At 44.7% G+C, this 22,986-nt stretch overlaps 1 protein-coding gene across 1 annotated transcript; it reads left to right on the plus strand.

The window, feature by feature from the left end:
- Positions 1 to 21,182: 21,182 nt before the first annotated feature.
- LOC308160540 (E3 SUMO-protein ligase ZBED1-like) lies at positions 21,183 to 22,667 on the plus strand (the record flags this gene model as incomplete). Its single annotated transcript, XM_080534481.1, has 1 exon — positions 21,183 to 22,667. The coding sequence occupies one exon, from the start codon at positions 21,183 to 21,185 to the stop codon at positions 22,665 to 22,667; it is 1,485 nt and encodes a 494-aa protein (XP_080390607.1).
- Between the last annotated feature and the right edge of the window lie 319 nt (positions 22,668 to 22,986).

Consider the following 22,986-nt stretch of genomic DNA (forward strand, 5'->3'; position numbering starts at 1 on the left):
TTGTTTTCTCTTTTTTCTTGTTTTCTTATTTTCTTTACACACACACACACACACACACACACACACACACACACACACACATATTATCTACTTCTAAAATAACACATATAAGCTTTTATTCTAGTACTCTAGATTCTAAGCTTGCCATAAATCAGTATGTTTGTCTGTTCTTAAGTGAGGTAACGTTTACGCTAGCCTGGAACTAAGAACACAGAAAATGAGGAGTTCACAAATAATTAGAAAATCTGATCTAACTCCTGTAGGAAAATCCATTAATCTAACATATACTGTAATTTCAACCTCTAGAGAGAGCATCAGCGATGACATTGTCCTTGCCCGCTATATGTTTAACCACCAGGTTGTACGGTTGTAACACTAGTCCCCAACGAAACACTCTGGCGTTAGCACTACGGAACTTGGCCAAGAATGCCAAGGGGTTATGGTCGGAGTACACAACCACTGACTGCTCATTTCCAGCTATATAGACCTCAAAATGTCTAACTGCCAAGACCAAAGCCAGAGCCTCTTTCTCAATAGTAGAATACACCCTTTGATGTTGATTGAGTTTCTTTGAGAAGTACGCCACCGGTCTCTCATAACCGTCATCTCCAGCCTGTAGAAGGACCGCTCCTACTCCTGCATCACAGGCATCAACCGCGAGAGCAAATGGCCTCTCAAAGTCTGGCGCTTTGAGAACAGGGGCACTAGACAATATGGTCTTAACCTGAGACAATGCTTCCTGGCACCCATCTGTCCAGATCCATTTAATATCCTTCCTCAATAAGTTTGTTAGAGGAGCTGTGACTGCCGCAAAGTTAGGTACAAACCGGCGATAAAAGCCACACATCCCCAAAATCCTCCTCAACTGAGTGCGAGTGCGCGGTGCTGGAAAATCAACAATGGCCTGCACTTTAGCTGATCGAGGCTGCACTACACCACATCCCACTTGATGACCAAGGTATGTCACTGTTCCTTTCCCAAACTCACATTTGGACAGGTTAACAACAAGCCCCGCGTCAGACAACCGTTCAAACAAGGCCATAACATGTCCTACATGTTCTTCCCACGTATCACTGAACACTACCACATCATCTAGATATGTGACTGTATTTCCCAAGCCGTGGGTAATAGTGTTCATCAGCCGTTGGAAGGTTGCTGGAGCATTCTTCATGCCAAAGGGCAATACTTTGAAGCGATAAAGCCCATTCGGTGTAACAAACGCCGACACTTCACTTGCTCTCTCTGTTAAGGGGACCTGAAAATAACCTTTCAGGAGGTAAATTTTAGTCACAAACCTCTTCTGTCCAACCTGATCAATACAATCCTCTAACCAAGGAAGAGAGAAAGCATCTCCTTTCGTGACACAGTTAACACGTCGATAATCAATACAGAACCTATCTGCTGTGCCTTCCTGAGGGACCAAGACCACTGGGGAGCTCCATGCACTGTCTGAAGGCTCAATAACTCCGATATGGGTCATATAGTCTACCTCCTCTTGTACTACCAACTTCTTCGATGGGGGAAGCCTATATGGATGCTGCTTCACAGGGTCAGCGTTCCCTGTTTCCACATCATGTACAGCCTTAGTTGTTCTACCAGGAGTATCTCGTTTCAGTGATGGAAAAGAGTCAATGAGGTGTACTATATCCCCCCGTTGTGAGACAGTAAGGTACCCTAACTTCTCTTCCAACTCTGCACGAGCCTGGGTATTATACAGCCTAACATTAACAATGTCAGGGGGTGAGTCCCCAGCACTGGGCTCCTCTCCAATATCTGGTAGGTCACGTTGTACACAAGCTACCACCGTCTTAGGTATTTCTCCATCATATGCTTTCATGGCATTTATGTGACATAAGCGGGTCTTAGACCGCCTCTCTGGGGTACTGACTACATAATTGAGGTTTCCAACCTTCCTCAAGACTCTGTAAGGCCCAGCAAACATAGGCTCCAACGGTCCGTGGGGTCCTGCACCTAAAACCAAGACTAAATCGCCTGGATCAAATAGGCGACACACTGCCTTCTGGTCATACCTGGCCTTCATTCGAGCTTTAGCCCCTGTTAAATTCTTCGAGGCAACCTCACACGCCAAGTGCAACCGGGCCTTCATCAATGACACATACTCTAGCACGTCACCAGGGGGTGCTGGTCTAACTATTTTCTCCTTCAAGAGCTGTAATGGCCCTCGAACCTCATGACCAAAGACTAATTCGAAAGGGCTAAAACCCAAGGACTCAGTAGGAGCATCCCTGATTGCAAACAGCAAAAACGGGATAGCCTCATCCCACTCTTTAGGCTGACCCTCAACAAAAGCACGAATCATGTTTTTCAATGTCCCATGAAACCTTTCTATGGCTCCCTGTGATTGAGGATGATACGGTGAGGAATGCTTTACTGCTACATTCAACCCAGACAAAACTTGATGATACAGTTTGGCTGTGAAGTTGGAACCGCGATCAGACTGAATAGAGCGTGGTAAACCTACAGAGGAAAAGAACTTCAACAAATGTTCAATTATAACCTTCGTTCTTATGCTACGAAGTGGAATGGCTTCCGGATACCGGGTGGCGATGTCTAAGATAGTCAATAAGTATTAATTTCCCTTCTTTGTTTTGGGTAAGGGGCCTACGCAATCTATCATGATTTCTGAGAACGGCTCTTGCACCACAGGTAAAGGTTGTAACGGAGAAACTGGCGGTTTACGGCCCTGTTTCCCCACCACCTGACAAGTGTGACAAGACCGACAAAACCCCTTTACGTCATTGCGTAGCCCTGGCCAATAGAATTGCCTGCTAATCTTAGCTACGGTCTTTTTGAAACCCAAATGACCACCGTACACAGACCCATGTGCCAAACGGAGCACTTCTCCACGGTAACACTGAGGTAGCACTATCTGCTCATAACTAGACCAGTCCTCACTAGCTGGCCTACTGGCTGGTCTCCATTTTCTAAAGAGAATACCCCCTCTTACAAAGTATCCCATTGCCACTTCCTTACTCTCTCTAGCGGAGGTTGCCACTTTCACTGCATATCCCAAGGTAGGGTCCTGTTTCTGTTCTCTAACTAGATCAAGTTGATTCAGGACAGGAGCTCCAGACGCTTCAGAATGGCTAACAGCCTCACTCACGTCTAACTCTCCACCATTATCAACCCCACTCTCATCAAAGACAACCCCCTCTGTCTCTTCCGCTAGCTGTAAAGCCTGGGGTGGCACTACATCAGCAGCGGGGATGTCAGTAATAGACTCCCTCCTTTCCTCTACACTCCCAGTGGTCACCAACTGAGGGAAAATGGTATCACTAAGATCCACCATTGGCTCCTCTATGAACCCTTTCCTCCATTGCTTCTCTATGAACCCTTTCCTTTTCGTCGTTCTGCCGCTCAGTCTCTATAATCTGTCTTTGCTCAGACCACATGTCCTCCAAGTGCAAAACCTGAGTCAACAGTGCTACAATTGCCGGTTTATGGATATCTTTCGCTAGTTGTATATCCTCCACTCTAGCTAGTTCAATTAACTGCTCCTTGGTTAACCTCCTAAACTGATCACGCGTCAAACCCCCTACACCTTGTGATATATCAATCTGTGTATCTGCCATACTGATATAATACACAATGATACAATAACACAGAACACGCTTGCACCTACAGCGCAATACACAAGACTACTGTCTAATATCAACAACAACAACAAAGCTGAACCACTGAAACACAGTAATTAGCTACTGACGTTGTTCTTTGCATTCCTACCCTGTCTATTAGCTGCCGCTTTATCCTAACCGATAGATTCAAATGAATGTTACCCGAAACTGTTGGTTTGCGTTAGCTACTTGACACAAACAGCTAACCTGTTTTTAATGACATACACCCCTCTACAGTGGCGGACTCAGGCTGTTTGAAGGGCAGGGGCGAGAAGAAAAAAAGGGCACCTACTGCACGACATGGGACCCCATCAGCGAGGGAAAAGCTATGATGCGTCATGTATGGATTAAGATTAACATTATGTAGTCTAGGCAATCCAGATTAAAAGTATACACCTCTATGATAAAAACACATAGGGAACAATACACCTTTAAAATGTTTATTTCACAAACACCTCCAAAGATTATTTTTTTGTTATTTTCATGCTATATGTTAACCTGTTTATATCCATTCTCTTTTTTGGGGGGGGGTTTCTGCTCACAAGGGCTTTCATAATGCTCTTGCTATCAAATGAAAGCTAACACCTGTGGGGTGGCAGAATCAAAGTGTCAAAATCAAAATATATCTACTGTGTCAGAGTAAATAGAGCTAGAACATTGTGAAACATCTCAAATTCACTCTCTGCCTAAAAAAACGACAGCTTTTAGAGTGAATATCGGCTTGGAAACCTGAGCTGGTAGCCCAAATCATCTAGGAATCAGTACTCCATGGTCTGATGAGTACTTACGCCAAATTAGATGCTAGTAATGTGAGCCAGTGCAACTTTGTACCTGTTTTAGTACAGGTATGTTTAGGCGGACAACCAAATTGTGCCATTTGGAGACATTTTGGCACCATCAGTGCCATTTGACCTTTCTCATCTTATTTTCTTTTGTAAAACTAATTATATTTCACTGACACATCACTATAGGTATAAATTCCATCCAAATTCAACAGTTCTCACTTGTTTTGAAAATTAACCCATTCACCTCTGTACATTTAAAATATATAGAAAATGAAGTTAGACTCAGAGCTCAAACTGAGAGCATACAGAATTACAATAATAGCAAACTTTGAAATATTAGAACATTTAAAATGCAATCAAGCACACAATAAAACCAAACCTTGAAAATTGTCAAAACAAATCAGAACTAGAAAACCATATACAATGTCTGCCACTCAGTCATTTGCACCTGCATTTCAACTAATGCTTCACAAACAAAACAATGAACCGAGGCTCTCCCATCCCCCTAGCCTCCCACCATAATAAACAGCCCATCCCCCCAGCCTAGGCTCAAGTTACCTACCTATGGACAGGACTATCTTCAACAGATCAATAAATAAAGAAATATATGACAAAGACCATCTGCAATGAATGAATGAATGAATGAATGAATGAATGGTCTTTATTGTCATTGCTACAGTACAGGTACCAAACAACGAAATTTAGGAGGGGTGGCTCCCCTGGTGTTAGGAAAGAAAAAGAAAAACACTTTTTTTAAAAAAACACAAGAAGGGAAGGAGCTGGTTTACATAAATAAAGGCTATGTACACTATTCACTATACTATACTGTACAGATAGACGACTAGGGTTGTCATATTGCACATAGTGTTATTGCACATTTATTTAAAGTGTCGCAGTTTGCAGGCTTGAAATGTACATATTTGTGCCTCAGCACTACACCTGCTTTTTTCAGTCCAGCAGCTGCCATCAATCTGTCCAGACTGTCCTGGGCCCAGAACCTAGGTCTTTGCTGTGTTCAGGGCCTGGACGGCCCTGTGGTAGAAGCTGTTCTTCAGTCTGTTTGTCCTTGCGGCCATGGTCCTGAACCGCCTTTTCGAGGGCAGCCGGGTAAAGTGTTCGTACCCAGGGTGGGTTGGGTCCCTGGAGATCTTGGAGGCCTTTCTGAGACAGCGTGTGTTGTACAGCTCTTCCAGAGAGGGGAGGGGGGCGCCGGTGATCTTCTGGGCTGTTCTCACGACTCTCTGTAGCGCATTTCTCTCCGCGGTTGTGCAGCTGGAGAACCAGTTGCAGATGCCGTAGGTGAGGATGCTCTCCACTGCGCCGCGGTAGAAGGTCACCAGTATCTCCTGCTTGCTGTGTTCCTTCCTGAGGACTCTCAGGATGTATAGCCGCTGTTGTGCCTTCTTGATGGTGGCTTTTGTGTTGTCCTTCCAGGTCAGGTCATCCTGCATGTGCACCCCCAGGAATCGGAGGGTTGATGTTCTATCTGTTACAAACTACACAAAAGAAACAAGACAATTATATGAAAAAATATGATTTTAAGACCCAACATTAGATTACATGACTGTTACTGTAACTGGAAATAAAATATATTGTCATGAGTGTCTCATTTTGAAAATCACTCTGCATGTCCAAACAAAGGTGCATATTGGTTGGGCGCTTGCTGCAGGAGAAGCATGGACAGATGCCATTGCTGCAACGGAAGGGAGATGGTGGGTAGTGGAGTCATAGCAGAATTCTTCTTTGGGCCATGTGTTTATATATGTCTATGACTTCATTACGATCAATTGGGATATCCCTCTCAATTGAAAGCAGCATGAGATCAGAGAGCCTTTTTTCCCCACATCGGTTTCTGAGCTGGGTTTTGATCAGCTTCAGTTTTGAGAATGATCGCTCTACTGAAGTAGTTGTCACTGGGATAGTAGCTTAAGTTTTGAGGAGCATAGTTAGATTTGGGAAAACTGATTCCACATTATTGTCTTTAAGGCACTTAAGCGCAGCTGTGACATTGTTGGAGGGGAGAGCATATGAAGAGTGGAATACCTTCAGTTCGCTGACAACATTCTCTTCTTCTGCATCATAAAACTGGCACACATCTCTGACAGATAGAGCAGCTCTGTCATTTGTCATGCCCTTCCAGTGACTTGAGATGGTAAGGCAGAGAAGACCTGTTAGGATTGACCTAGTAGGCGTGTCATCCATCCCCTTGAATCTACGGTGTAGCTCATGCGAGAGTATGTCAAGAAAGGTAAAGAACACCTTGCCCCGGTAGTGTTCCTCCAAGTCTTGGGCTTGGTACTCCTCCGTAACAGATTCAGAGCTATACCTGTACCTTTGAGGTACCTTGCTCCGTCTGGTTTGTCCAGGTATTTCTTCTGGCACCTCAATGCCTGCTGCCTCTGATTGCCCCTTTGCATTTGAAAAAAGCACCTTGAACTCTTCATCCTTCCTCATTGCTGTCACTCTTTGTATGACCCCCTCCACAATGGTGTATGATAATGACAAGTCGAGGTCTTTTCTCTGAAGCGAAGCAGATGCGATGGCAGTCTCATTGAAGACGGGTGTGGCAATCTCCATGCATAGAATACATTCAAAATCTATGCTACGCAAGAGCATCCGGGCATCACCTGCTGCAGAGTCTGGTGGATCACTATCAGCCATGTTCTGAAGCAGCTTCACCACAGCAGTAAGGACCTTCTTCAGGGATCTCAGAGCATCTTCTCTACATGCCCACCGTGTGTCAGACAGCCTTTTCAACTCACAGACTCTTTGGTCAGGGTACATGGTCTGTTGCATTTTCACGAACGCAGCGTGGCGTTTTGGAGATCTGGCTATGAAGGTGTACAGACTTTCAACTACGGTAAGTTGAAAAACCGAACAAAATGCTGGCTTGATTTGGCACTCTCCACCAAGACCAGGTTGAGACAGTGGGCATGGCAGTGCACGTATAAAGATTTCTTATTGTGGCTCTGAATTCGTGACTGCAGACCGTAGTAGCTTCCGCTCATATTTGCGGCTCCATCGTAGCCTTGGCCCCTGATGTCTTCCACTTTTAATCTATTCTCCTCAAGGACTGTCATCACAACATTTTCCAATTATTTTGCTGTTGTTCCGCTCACGTCACAAACTTGTAAAAATCTCTCCTTGATTTCCATCTGATGGACAAAGCGAACAACAAAGGACACGTGTTCGACATGAGAAGCATCAGTTGTCTCATCCAAGAGAATGGAGAATATTTTGGACTCATCCATTTCTTTGAGAATTACTCTTCTGACATAGGTGGCAAGGGCATTGATTATGTCATTCTGTGTCTTATAGGACAACAGTGATGTCTGTGCTTTTTTCTGTTGAGACTGGATGTGGTTGATGTTATCAAGGTGCATTTTGATGGTGGAGTCATATTTTGCAAGTAGCTGTACAAGTTCAAGGACATTTCCTTTGTTCAAAGATGTACTACTTTCATAATGACCCCTGAACGCCCCATCTTGCCGTGCAAGATACAATGTGATGTCTACCAGTCTTGTCATTATCTCCCTGTTTCGTTGTTGTTCCTGTTCTCTTTTGGCTTGGCCTTCTATGTCTGCCCTCCTGAAAGCCTCTTCCAGTGGTCTCTGTTTGAAGTTGCTCCATCTTACCATGCTTACCATATGTGCTTCTGTTTGTTTATGCTCCTTAATTTTGTCTGTGCCTTTTTTCCAATTGTTAACTCCCCCTGTACTCCAAGCTACTTTATTCTCATACTTTTCCTCTTTCAAGAAAAGTCGGCAACCAAAACAAAACATAGAATCACTTTCCATAGAATATTCTAGCCAGGGATTATCTTGATACCACTCCCTGTGGAATGAACGCCCCTCTGTTTTTGGATAACTTGCAACTGGTTGACAAGGTCCAATAGAGCAACAAATCTCTGTGATGACTGCCTACTGCCAAGTCATATAATTACAGCAAACATGTCGGCAGTTTAGCATTTCTGTTCTCTGAAAGACAACAAGAGGCACTATATGACATTATAGTCTTCTGTTCTCATTTTCGCAACTTCTAAATAAAAGCGCGAGCTAAACGTTGAAAATCAATGACACATCGCTAGTCAACCCACAGCTTGTTTTGTGAGCCTGCTAACAATGTAAAGTAGTGTTAGTTAACTAGGTAGCAGTGGGGATTACAAAGGGTGTCCTTTTTCCAGGTTAGAGCAGACTGCATTAAAAGCCCTCTCTGACATCATCTGAACATTTGAGAGGGGGTGTGTCTAAAACTGAAATGGATGGAATAGTATGTTTTCAACAATGGGATTGGGAATGAGTATTTTAAAGGTTATTGTTTCATCATTGGCAACAATTAATTTTGTCAGTGCAGAACAGTGCAGATCGAGAAACATCTAAATGTTAGCTAGATATTAGCCCATCGGCCCCATGCAAAAACGCAGAAAATATTTGCTGATGGCCATATAATGTGTTTTGAATGTAAGCAGGGTTTAACTATTTGGCAACGCCCCTAGACTGTCGTCACTTTGGGAAAGCCTGCCCTAGTAAGCTGCATCACATTGTATCCACTAACAGAGCACTCATTAAGACACGTTATTTAATTTTCTTGCTATGTTTTCCCATTGGAAGGGCAGCCAATAGGGCACGTCCTCTCAATTTCTCCACTCAAAAGGGCACTTTAGCGTGACGTTTTCAACTATGGGGGCACATGGTCAAGTTTAGACCATGTGAAGGGCAGCCAATAGGGCACGTCCTCTCAATTTCTGCACTCAAAAGGGCACTTTAGCGCGACGTTTTCAACTATGGGGGCACATGGTCAAGTTTAGACCATGTGAAGGGCAGCCAATAGGGCACGTCCTCTCAATTTCTCCACTCAAAAGGGCACTTTAGCGTGCCGTTTTCAACTATGGGGGCACATGGTCAAGTTTAGACCATTGGAAGGGCAGCCAATAGGGCATGTCCTCTCAATTTCTCCACTCAAAAGGGCACTAGCGAGAATTTCTCCACTCAAAAGGGCACTTTAGCGCGACGTTTTCATCCGTGGGCGCACCAGGGGTGGCGGTCGCCCCCCCTGCCCCCCCCCCCCCCCTTGAGTCCGCCAGTGCCCCTCTATCTAATTCCTGGCGGTGAATATCATTTACCAAGCCAAATGTGACTCCTCTGCTTTCACTTCACAAACCACACACTTCCGTAGCTAACCCTAACTTAGCTAATAGGACTAGCATTGGTGTTTAGCTAGCCTATTGCTCCCTAGCCTAAAGCTAATGCGGTTAACTCAGTTATCAAACAAACACATTCACAAATCATTAAATCGTTCAAATCCCGGAGGAGCGCCCCAATTATGTCACGACCCAACAGCAATGTGCGTACATTGATAGTCAATGGGCTCGTTCCCACACAGGGCCGAGGCCGGACACAGGTGTATGTATAGCTTAGCTCAGGGTTAGCTGACAGCACCCAGTTAGATGTTAAGGGGAAATGGCTTACCTGGCTCCGATGTATCGTGGCGTGGTCCGCGGGGATACTGAACACACACACACACACACACTCACGGTGAGTGACTCACCTATCTACACACACACACACACACCTACCTACACACACATACACTCACCTACCTACACACACACACACACACACACACACACACACACACACACACACACACACACACACACACACACACACACACACACTCACCTACCTACCTACCTACCTAGCCACACACACATACACCTACCTACACACACACACACACACACACACACACACACACACACACACACACACCTAGGCAAGGCAAGTTTATTTGTATAGCACATGTCATACAGGGGCAATTGAAAGTGCTTTACATGCATTATTAAAAAATACAGAAAAAGAAGGATGGAAAGAAAAAGAAAAAAAAAGACAATGAATAAAAAGATAAAAGTGTTGTTTCTCCAGCTGTATTCAGCCGCTGCCCTTCCCGATACGGTGTGTGAGACGGCAGTACTGCGTCTGTGTTTAGCTGCTATCTGGCACGATACGGTGTGTGAGACGGCAGTACTGCGTCTGTGTTTAGCTGCTATCTGGCACGATACGGTGTGTGAGATGGCAGTGTAAAATGACACGTTAGCAAACACTGCTAGCCTATATTTGCAGCGAATTTATAGCGCTTGGATGATGGATCATAAAACTCATAACTGCTGCTGAACCCCCTGACCCCCTACCACACCCTCTAACCCCCTACCACACCCTCCCTAACCCCCTACCACACCCTCTAACTCCCTACCACACCCTCTAACCCCCTACCACACCCCCTAACCCCCTACCACACCCTCTAACCCCCTACCACACCCTCTAACCCCCTACCACACCCTCTAACCCCCTACCACACCCTCCCTAACCCCCTACCACACCCTCTAACCCCCTACCACACCCTCTAACCCCCTACCACACCCTCCCTAACCCCCTACCACACCCTCTAACCCCCTACCACCCCCCTAACCCCCTACCACACCCTCTAACCCCCTACCACACCCTCTAACCCCCTACCACACCCCCTAACCCCCTACCACACCCTCTAACCCCCTACCACACCCTCTAACCCCCTACCACACCCCCTAACCCCCTACCACACCCTCTAACCCCCTACCACACCCCCTAACCCCCTACCACACCCTCTAACCCCCTACCACACCCCCTAACCCCCTACCACACCCTCTAACCCCCTACCACACCCTCTAACCCCCTACCACACCCTCTAACCCCCTACCACACCCTCTAACCCCCTACCTACGTGAAAGCACGTTCGTTCAGTCGGGTGTTCCTTCCCATTCAGTATTGACATATAACATAAGGGTATCATGGGAAACGAAAGAGTAGACAAACTAGCTAAACCAGCGGTACAAAAAGAAAACATAGACACAGACATCCAAATATCAAAATCAGAGGGAAAAAGTATTGTGTGGAGGGAAGCAAATACAAATTGGCAGCAACAGTGGGACCAGGAGACAAGGGGATGACAATGATATGCATTACAAAACAGAGTGGGTGGTGTGAGAATCAGGGGAGGGAATAGAAAAGAGGAGGTGGTAATGTCCAGACTAAGAATAGGGCATAGTAATCTGAATGGAACTCTACACAATATAGGAAAACACCCGACAGGTTTATGTGACTATTGTCCTGTAATAGAAACAGTAGAGCATGTTCTTATTAACTGCAGGAAATATGCGTCAGAAAGACAGGAAATGATGGAGGGACTGAGCAGATGGGGACTGACGAGAGAAGGTGTGGAGTGTGGTGGGAGTGGACAGGGCAGGAAGTGTCTGGTCACATTTCTCATGAGAACTGGCCTGATAGGGAGACTGTGACGAGATGGACAATGTAGGAATTGGATAAATCCAGAAGATGGCAGTAGTGCAACGCGAAGGATGCAAGCTGCCGTTAAACCCAACAGAAGAAGAAGAAGAAGGAACCGGATGTGAAACAAAGATGGTGGATCAGTAAACGCACACAGTGCTGAGACCGAAGACATCACGAGTCATTTATTACGTTTATAACTGTGCCAGAGGGCAAACATTACAGTATGTTCACTTATTACACAAAGACTGTGAAAGCGACACTAGCTTGAACAACAACGGAGGCGCCGACCTGACGGTAGGAGTTGGAGTGATTGATGAATGAAGCAGAGAGCTGCTAGATACAATAGTCCTTGGGCCAAACCATTTTTCATTACCAAATTCTGGGCAAATCCTAGATGTGATTTTCTTATTCCTATACATCCCTAGATTATGTTTTGATATGATAGACCTTTTGGTTTGGCAGCTTATTAGTAGTTATCACCTCGTAAAGGTACGGAGTGCTTTTTTCAAAACCGGAGTTTTGCCTAGAAAAGTCCCCTGCCATATATTGCTCCCCTTCGTATGATTCGCGCCTAGCTGTGGTGTGGTTGTGATAGAGACCTGAGCCTTTTCATGTTCTTTATGCGCCTGAAGGGCTCTGCACACAGCGTGCGATTTCTGTTGCGCGACAGCATTCCATTGCAACGCACACGGCGTGCGATGCGATTTTGTTGCACCGCAAAATTCCATTTTCAACTCACACCATTGAAGTCTATGAGAAAATCATAAAAAATCGCATCCCAATGCACACGGCGTGCGATGCAATTTCTGTTGCGCCTCAACATTCCATTCTCAATTGTTACGTAGTACTAGTCGGACCAGGCAGGCTGATTACAATAGGCTCTACCAATATTGCTAGCCTTGCTTCCACAATTTCTACAAGATACAACTGGACATATTGTGATAAAATATGTGGGTCCCCTGAAAATGAAATGATAATGTTGTACATCATAAACCCTTCATGTACCGTAGGTGTATGTACTATATCAGACCTTTTGGGTCAGACCTTTAACTTCTTTCAAAAAAGGAGACAGTCAAAAATGTATGCTCCAGTCTCTCTCCCCGTTATGAGTGACTCAATTAATTTAGATAGACCAGTTGAAGTTTTCCCAATTGTCCCATTGTGATCAGTGGCGGACTGGCCACCGGGCAAGCCTGGCAAATGCCAGGAGGGCCGTGAGACTCTGGGCCGCTCAGAATGTATTTTATAAAAAAAAAATATATATATATATTTGTAATTTTGTCTCTGGTGATTTTCATTGAAAACAACTTATTTCAGCAGACCGCGGCCCAAAACATTTTATATCGGCCGGGCCATCCACGCAGTTCTGCGAGTATGCCCAGGGCCCTAAACCAATAGGAGCAGAGCTCCCCTATGGGGCGGAGCTCCACGATATAGAAAGATAGTTATGGAGATATACTCCAGTTCTATGAGTGGAGCGGAGCCCCATAGGGCTGCTGGCCCACTTCGACTTGTTCAAACCCGGCTGTATTGTATGTTTGGGAGAATGAGGGAACGGAGGACGCCCGTTTTATAACACCCCAGGGCGGGCGCGGACATCGAACTGGAGTATATCTCCATAACTATCGTAGTCAGCTCTATATCGCCAGTGGACACGCACCTCATGTCATCATTCCGTTTATAACAGCAGTTAACGTTACACTGCTTTCATTTTCAGAATGGGGGAATTTGACGAGAGCGATGCAGTTAATGTGCAACAACTGGATGCAGGGAGCAAGTGTAGTTGGAAGTAGGAATGCACCGAAATTCGCATGTATTGGGCCGAAAATAGCACAAAAAAGTACATTCGGTGTGAAAAGGCTATTGAAAGAGATATTGACTGATGACTGCCTACTGATAATACATATAATTACAGCAAACATGTTGGTAGTTTGGCATCTGTCCTCTGAGTTTTTATGTTAACAATCCGTGTTGCGTTTGGAAATAGGGCTGTTGTGTCGCAAATGCCAGGGCTGTTTTTTGATTCCAGTCCGCCCCTGATTGTGATGCAATAATCCGTCGCACCACAAACTTTTACAACATTTGCAAAATTTGACAGTGCGACAAAACTCGCACGCCATGTGCTTTGTCCCATTCAAAATGAATGGAATCGAATTTTCGCCGTGCGATTAAAATCGGGGCCGTGTGTGTTGAGATGCGATGTTCTCATAGACTTCCATTCAAACTTCAAAATGGAATGTTGTCGCGCAACAGAAATCGCACGCTGTGTGCATTGGCCTTGAGTCTCCTAAACACGTAGAGACCAACCCCGAGTCGATCAATGATTCCTACGATGAGCTATGGTAACTTTACCGCACCTACCCCCTACCGATGAATGCCTAATTTTTGCGGTTTTCCGGAGGTATTGTGCGGTAGGTGCGGGAAAGTTACCATAGCTCAGCGTAGGAAGCTCTGATCGACTCGGGGTTGGTCTCTACGTGTTTAGGAGACCCAGGCGCATAAAGCTAACCTGGCTCATGTCTAGGGCTGGGTATCGCCACTGATTTCCCAAAACGATTCGATTCCGATTCACAGCTCCCGATTCGATTCGATTCACGATTCGATTCGATTCCGATTCGATCTAGTTACAATATACATTTTTTGCTTGAATATGAAAGAGATTCTCCGAACTAATGCTATAAATGGTTCAAGGAACCCTATAACATGTAGCATTGTTAAACATATCAATGAATTGACTCCAAAGCAGTTACATGAATGTACTTTTTATTTACATATGACTTTGCTTTTGTCCAGCTCATCTCTATCGTCACATTTTTAAAATCCAAAATGCACCCAGACATCTGACTTTAAGCCTGGTGGTGACTTGAGTGTCCCTGCCATCGCCATGTTTTTAGATTTTAGTGTTGAGACCTCACGTTGCGTGAGATATGATAAATTCTTGTAGCGCGAGATCTGGCCACGAGAACTCGTTGCGGGTTGAAGCTGCAAGCAAAAAAATAAATAAAAATAAAATAATGAAAGATCGATCTCGGGATTTATGAATCGATAATCGCTCATTTAATGAAGATCGATTCAGAATCGGGAAATCGATTTTTTGAACCCAGCCCTACTCATGTCTCTATCACAACCACAGCCCGAGCTATGCGCGACTGACGCGAAGGGGAGCAAAATATGGCAGGGGACTTTTTTAATGGGTAAAACATTTTATGATAGATATCACCATGAAACTTCCCCAGTTGATTACTTACATTGAGACAATAATTTTTAGTATTACAGAAATGTTAGTTTAAAATGTATTTAGCCCACAAGGCAGTGAAAGGTGTAGGTGTATGGAGTCCTGTGGTTGGTGTGGGAAGCCCTGGGGCAGTGGTGCACAGCAGACCAGGGGAGGTGAAGGTCCTGTGGACAGAGTAGAATACACAGTAAGGCAGGAGTGCAACCACAGACAGACATCACAATATGAAACACTAGGAATACATTACCATGGGATGAAGCGGAGGTGGGAGTGTATTTCAGGTCAGATCATCATCTGCATCTTCATCCACATCTGAGTCTGTCAGATGTGCAGCAGGCTCTTCCTCACTGTGTTGGTTGGCACAGGTTTGTAGTTTGCACAGGTTTGTACACTTCAGGCCATTGTTGATACATGTGCACTGTGGTGGTTTGCATGACCTCACACACTTGCAGGAGAGCAACTGCAAGACAGCATCTGGTGCTGGGGAACCGCGCATCCACTAGGGCTGCCACAAACGATTATTTTCATAGTCGACTAGTCACCGATTATTTTAACGATTAGTCGACTAATCGGATCATAAATTACAGCTTATCGCACAATTACTCAATCGCTCTTATTTAGCTATCATCTTCTAAATCAGCTTCTAAATTTAGCTTGAAGTTGTTAGTTGTTGTTGTAGGCATGTGCTAACTAAAAATAAAGACAATTAAAATGATTGTTCACTCAAAAATAGATATTTTAATGAACTTTGCAGATTTATTTATGGCATCACTTGCATGTAATGTAATGTAAAGAGTAGTAGAGGGTGCAAACTGCTGAGTAAAATGAGGTAGGCTAGGCACTAGGCAACCAAAATAATAAAATAAAAAAATAAAAATCTGCATCTTCATCCACATCTGAGTCTGTCAGATGTGCAGCAGGCTCTTCCTCACTGTGTTGGTTGGCACGGGTTTGTAGTTTGCACAGGTTTGTACACTTCAGGCCATTGTTGATACATGTGCACTGTGGTGGTTTGCATGACCTCACACACTTGCAGGAGAGCAACTGCAAGACAGCATCTGGTGCTGGGGAACCGCGCATCCACTAGGGCTGCCACAAACGATTATTTTCATAGTCGACTAGTCACCGATTATTTTAACGATTAGTCGACTAATCGGATCATAAATTACAGCTTATCGCACAATTACTCAATCGCTCTTATTTAGCTATCATCTTCTAAATCAGCTTCTAAATTTAGCTTGAAGTTGTTAGTTGTTGTTGTAGGCATGTGCTAACTAAAAATAAAGACAATTAAAATGATTGTTCACTCAAAAATAGATATTTTAATGAACCTTGCAGATTTATTTCTGGCATCACTTGCATGTAATGTAATGTAGAGGGTGCAAACTGCTGAGTAAAATGAGGTAGGCTAGGCACTAGGCAACCAAAAGATTTGGTTGTATCGCTTTGATGACAACGTAAAATAATGTAAGAAGGCTTTTAACGTAACGATATCGTTAGCCAATAACAAGCTAACTAGCTTACCGAGACAAGCCATCGTCTTCCTCGTCATCTGCCACAACGTGCTTCCTTTTTAGATGCTCGCGCATCATAGACGTGCTGCCATGATAAGCGAGTTCAGCTTTGCAAATTTTACATTTTACATTCTTTTTTTCAACGTTGTGGTTGAAATGCTCCCACACTTTAGAGGTACGAGGAGAGGAAGACATTTCTCTGTTTGTTTTTCCGGGGAAGTGTGCCCCGGATGACCGACACTGCGCATGTACATCAAAGACACTGGGAGACGCTAGCCAGTGGCAGCTTCAGGGAAGAAAAACGAATGCTTATCGAATGAAATGAATGGTCTTTATTGTCATTGATATAGTACAGGTACCAAACAACGAAATTTGGGAGGGGGGGGCTCCCCTGGTGCTAGGGAAAAAAATAAAAAAATAATTAAAAAAAACGCTTATTTCAGCTCCCAAAAAACATGCGACGACGTCGATTACCAAATATGTCGGCGACGATTTTGGTAATCGACGTCGTCGCGACTAGTCGACTAATCATGGCAGCCCTAGCATCCACTGGATTTCCAGCTGTCCCTGATCGTCTGTGGTCCACCCGTGCTCCTTGGGGCTTGGTACAGATGGCTGGGTTTGAAGAGACCGTCTCCAGATTGCAGCCTGATAGTTGGCACGAATGGAATGCATGAATAGACAATCCTCACAAGGTGGCTCGACTCAACCTCCCCACGTCTGGTGCAGAACAGTTGGTACCCAAGAAGGTTGACAGATGTAGTTTTTGTAGAGGGTACATACATGCGACATGTGATTTCTTGCAGCTTCTTGAAGAGCTCATTGGAGACATCCCAAGTACGACCCAGCTCAAGGAAGGCATCTTGGTATGTCATGTCTGACTTCAACTGTTTGGAATCTTGTCCTGTTCTGTGTGCCACATTTTTGATACACTCTGCATGGGATGTCCTTGCTCAAACCCAGAGTCAGTACCAGAACATCTGTGTCGTCAGCCGTGATGATCACCGCCTTATAGCCAGACTCTGCTGCATGGAGAGCATGCAATAGCATGCGGGTGTCAGCTTCTTCCTGAGAGGATTTGAGCTGTGTTACCTCTTTCCACTGGGTCTTGCTGATTTTGAAGCAGACTTCTTCACAGGTAACATATAGGGTCTTGTCCTGTAGTTTATTTCTGTGATTGGGTCCTTTCCATTCCTCAACTAAGAACTTGATCAGACTGGCTTTGCTGGCAGCGCTGCAGAGCAGTTTTCTCCACTGCTGGATGTTGTGGCCAGAAACAATATTCTTGAATTGGATCCCCGCATCTGCACCTCTGTTCACCCTTTCTGAATTTTTGATTGACATGTCCTTGTAAACATCAAAAACAACATCAATGCGTTCACTCTTGCCTCCTTCATGCAGGACCTTCGCTAGGATTGATTCTGCCAGCTGTGCAAATGTCTTGTCATTCCCTTTCATCTTTTGTACCAAGCTCATTCCATCGATGATGGTTGTTGATGGTTCTGGGATGACATCTGCTGGGGCAACACTCTTCTCCAAATCTCTGGCAAGAGCTGCCTTGTTTGTCTTGCGGAGAGATCCATCCCCATTAGCTAGGGCCCATGGCAGTGGTCCCAGGGGATGAGCCAACACATCACTCATGTGTAGCTCTCGGCTCTGGGCCACCAGAACCATGTGGCCAAAGAGATTTCTATCTGCTATCAGGGCAACTTCCTTGTCTTTTCCTTTGCTGCGTGGTTTCTTTTGGATCTCTGAGAATGTTTTCAACTTCTTCTTTGTCATCCTGTCATGGAACTGTGTAGTTGGCGGAGTTGTCTCGAGACGTTCATGTTTGAAAGCTTGATATGCTTGCTCTCCTATCTCACGGGCATCAAGCAGGTCCTTGGCCACATCTGGCGGGGCAACAGTTGCATTTGACAAGCTAACAAATTCACATTGGTCTGGACTGAGTGGATTCACTCAGCAGGTTTCCAGGATATCAACAATGGACTGTACGTCAGCCTCATCTCTTCTGATCCTGGGCAGCTGTAAGTCTGGGTGATTGAGCAGAGAATCGCCATGACTGACCATCTCCCTCAGCTGCCTCAGGTAGGCACTGCGATACTCTGATGTTAAGTAGTACTTGTGAGACTGAAGCCTTTTGTTCCTCCAGGTGTTTGTGTGTCCTTGTTGACGGTCTCCTCGATGGTCTGGTCGACAGGAATCCGCCCAAATTGATTTCTGCTGCCAATTTGGACAGAGAAGCCTCCCTGCAGGAAATGGGCATGTACTTCAGGGTGATCAGCAGGCAGTTGTGACATTGTTACATAGTAGTAGGAAAGGTAGCGGGCGTAATTGAGCTTGTCGTAAGCAAAACACCAAGGGATCATCTCTCTGATGCATGCAAGGTGCAACATCCAGTTGCCTTCTCTGGAAGCACGAATCAGGCCCAACAGGATCTCTGTCATATCAAGGTAGGACATCCAGAAAGCTGAAAGACCATGTTGGCTTCGGAGAGAGTCCAGGTAGACTTGGAACAGCTCCATGGTGAGGGTGAATGAGTCATTCTCAAGAAGCTCTGTGAGTGACACCTGACAGACATCATCATAGCTGCCAATGCCCCTTAGGGCTTCTTCCAGGTTGCGAACCTCTGTGGGATGTTCGTCCTTTAGCCACAGAAGGAAGCCTGTCCAGGCAAGCCTCATCAGTGCTTCGTAGACCAGCTTGTGCAGCCTGACAGCTCTGTTGTACTTTCTTCCTTCCATCACACCAGCTACCGACCCTTCAGCAATAACACCAGATTCCACACAGATGTCTCTCAACTAGGGCTGCAACGATTAGTCGACATAATCGACGACGTCGATCATAAAAACTCGTCGACGTGGAATTTTAGTGTCGACGCATCGTATAAAAATAAAAAAACGGGAGCCATGCAAGAATCAGCTGGGTACGTTTTAGCTAACGTTGTTAGCCAACTGGCTAACGTTATATTGTTAGTAGGGCTGGGTATCGCCACTGATTTCCCAAAACGATTCGATTCCGATTCACCAGCTCAGTGAGCTCACGATTCGATTCGATTCACGATTCGATTCGATTCGATTCGATTCCGATTCGATCTAGTTAAAATATACATTTTTTGCTTGAATATGAAAGAGATTCTCAGAATTAATGCTATAAATGGTTCAAGGAACCCTATAACATGTAGCATTGTTAAACATATCAATGAATTGACTCCAAAGTAGTTACATGAATGTACTTTTTATTGGAACACATTTTATTGGAACATATGAACATCATTGACCAACATTTTGCAACTACAAAAAGTGTTTTTTAACGTGCTTTACTGCAGCCGATGTAAATAAAGGGGCTACAAACTAGGGCTGCAACAACGAATCGATTAAATCGATAATAATCGATAATGAAATTCGTTGGCAACGAATTCCATTATCGATTCGTTGGGTCTTGTTCCATAACAGAACTTTTTTTTTGTTTTGTTTTTCGTTTTTTTTTTTTTTTCCTAGCACCAGGGGAGCCACCCCTCCCAAATTTCGTTGTTTCAACTTGTTTGGTACCTGTACTATAGCAATGACAATAAAGACCATTCATTCATTCATTCAAACCTACTTCCTGTGTCTTGCGGAGCTGTCTCGTGAGTAACGTGCAGTAGCGGAGTCCAACAGAGAGGCAGCAGCTGCGCGACATTAGCCTGCGTACTGCGTAGTCTGCCCTGAAGAAGAAGTGATCTCATCTCAATCAGTGCCAGGTGTGTCGCGGCGGTGTAAGTACCGGAGTTTTCGACCCGGCTCCATTTAAATCATGGCGGAGAAAACTACTCGAACGAAGACGTCCAAGGTGTGGGAGCACTTCACTTTAAAAGCTCCAGAAAAATGTGTTTGCTGCAACATATGCAAAACCGACCTTTCATGGCACGGGAGCACAACGGTGATGCGAGAACACCTCAAAAGAAAGCACGTGACAGTGATGGATGAAGACAGCTCAGCCTCAGCAGGGTAATTATATTACGTTGCGTTTTGAAGTGAGGATCGTTCGTTTCACTGGCACAGCTGTAGGCTGTTAGTTCTTATCGTTTATCTAATAGATTCTCCCTCTTAATGACCTATTGTATTTTTAGCTTGCTGCTATTCGCATTCTATGCCTTCAGCACCGGAGTATGCTCATAGTCACTTGTATTAGTATGGAGGAGACGCACTTGTGAGGTCTGGCGAAGCGTCAGCTAAATGACTAATGTAATGCGATAGCCAGTGAGTGTTTGCTCGCATTCATGAATTCAACATTGCATGCTATACAACAAACTAAAACAATGCATGCATTGAGTTTTAAAATATGCTATATTATGCATACGCATACTGTCTCATTTCAGAAAAAAACAACTCACTATGACTGGCTACTTGACTGGGAATAAAGCTCCATGCACACCACAGCAAGCAGCTTATTTGACACTATCTGTCCTCAAGATGATAGTGACTGACATGAGGCCACTATCAATGGTGGAAGATAACGGCTTCAGAGAAATGGTCAAGACCCTCCACCCTGGTTACACTCTACCCTCAAGGTAGGGTTTCTAACTTTTAACTTTTACATTTTCACATTTTTTCTCTGTAGCACTTTGAGATTTGTTTAGAATGTAAAGTGCATTACAAATACATTTATTATTATTATTATTATTTAGGACCCATTTTACCAAGCTGATGGAGAAGAAATATGAAGAGACATCCCAGGAAGTGAAGATTGCAATAAAGGCCAACAAAAGCAAAATTGCTCTCACCACTGATGTGTGGACAAGTGTAGCCACTGAAGCATACCTCGGCATCACATGTCATTACATCAAAGATGATTGGAAGATGGAGTCAATTTGCCTCACCACCATGCCACTGCATGACAGACACACTGCATCCAACATTGCAGAGTGGTTGGAGGAGGCAGTAACCACCAGGTTTGAAATTCCTCCTAGCAAAATCATCGCCATTGTGCATGACAATGGAGCCAATGTTGTGGCTGCAGCTAACATACTGGAGGAGAAGCATGGGTGGATGTCCGTACGGTGCACTGGCCATACCTTGCAACTCGTGATCAATTCTGCATTGAAGCACCCAAGCATTGACAAAGCTATTGGGGCTGCAAGGTGTCTGGTGGAGCATTTTAAAAGAAGCGAGCTAGCCTGCACTAAGCTAAGAGAGAAACAGCAACAAATGGCCGCACCTGAGCACAGGCTTGTCCAGGACATAAGCACAAGATGGAACAGCACGTTCTACATGATAAGCCGACTGCTTGAGCAAAGGTGGCCTGTCACAGCAACGCTGTCGGACTCATCTGTCACTCAGAGGGGCAAAAGGTACCTGGATTTGAAACCAGAACAGTGGAACCTGCTGGGAGAGCTTTCCACAGCCCTTGAGCCTTTTGAATGCGCCACAGTTTTCATGAGTGGGGAGAAGTACATCACCATCTCTGCAGTACCTCCACTTGTGAAGGGGTTGTTGAAGTCCACCCAGAGTGCAACCATCGAGTCAGCTCCGGTGCAGGCTTTCCAACGCACTGCTACAGAGCAGCTCCAACAGCGATGGCAGAGGGAGACTTCTTTCTCAGGCACGGCACCAAACACAGTGATCCTCTCCACTGCCCTGGACCCGAGGTTCAAGAGACTTAAGTTTTTAACACCTGAAGAAGTCCTGAATGTGCAAAGCAAAGTCCAAACACTGGCACTCTTAGTGAGAAGGGAGATGATGGATGAGAAGCAGCAGCAGCAGGAGCAGCATGACAGTCTCAGCGACCAAACCCTTGCCTCCTCCACCACCAGTTCTACTACAGCTGCTGAACCTAAAAATGTCTCTTTACTTGACTCACTCCTCGATTCTGAAAACAGCAGTGAAGAAGAGAGTAGAGAGCGGGAAAATGAAGATCTCACCAGCCAAGTGAAGAATGAAGTCCTCGCATACTTTGGAGAGAAATCCCTTGCCAAGGAACAAAGTCCATTACATTGGTGGAAGGCTAACCAGGATAGATATCCCACCTTGGCTATGCTAGCAAAGTCCTACTTATGCATCCCTGGCACCTCAACACCATCTGAGCGGCTTTTCTCCGCAGCAGGCAACATAGCTTCCAAGAAGAGAGCTAGTCTTAGCCAGGAGCATGTGGACATGCTAACCTTTCTGCATTGCAATGCAAAGTTCCTGTAGAAAGAGGAGAGTGGATTAGACAGACTTGAGGTTCAAGTTGTGCAGTTGAGACTGTTGAAATTGTTCGTTGAAAGCACTTTGAAAACCACTGAGACACAAGAACACTTTATTTTTATTTTTAAACTAGCATTTTCTTGTTCTAGCTAGAGTTCAACTACGTTCAACTACTTCTATTGAAACAATCTAGGTTGTTAAACCTATTTGATGTAGCAAAGCCTTTTTTATTTATATTTTTTATTTATTTTGCACATGTATATGTATAAAACAAATGTAAAAAAAAAAAAAAAAAAAAAGTTTAAATAAAAAAAATTTTATCAAA

Source organism: Nansenia antarctica, assembly GCF_963989245.1.
Source record: "Nansenia antarctica genome assembly, chromosome: 6".
NCBI classification, from domain to species: Eukaryota; Metazoa; Chordata; class Actinopteri; order Argentiniformes; family Microstomatidae; genus Nansenia; species Nansenia antarctica.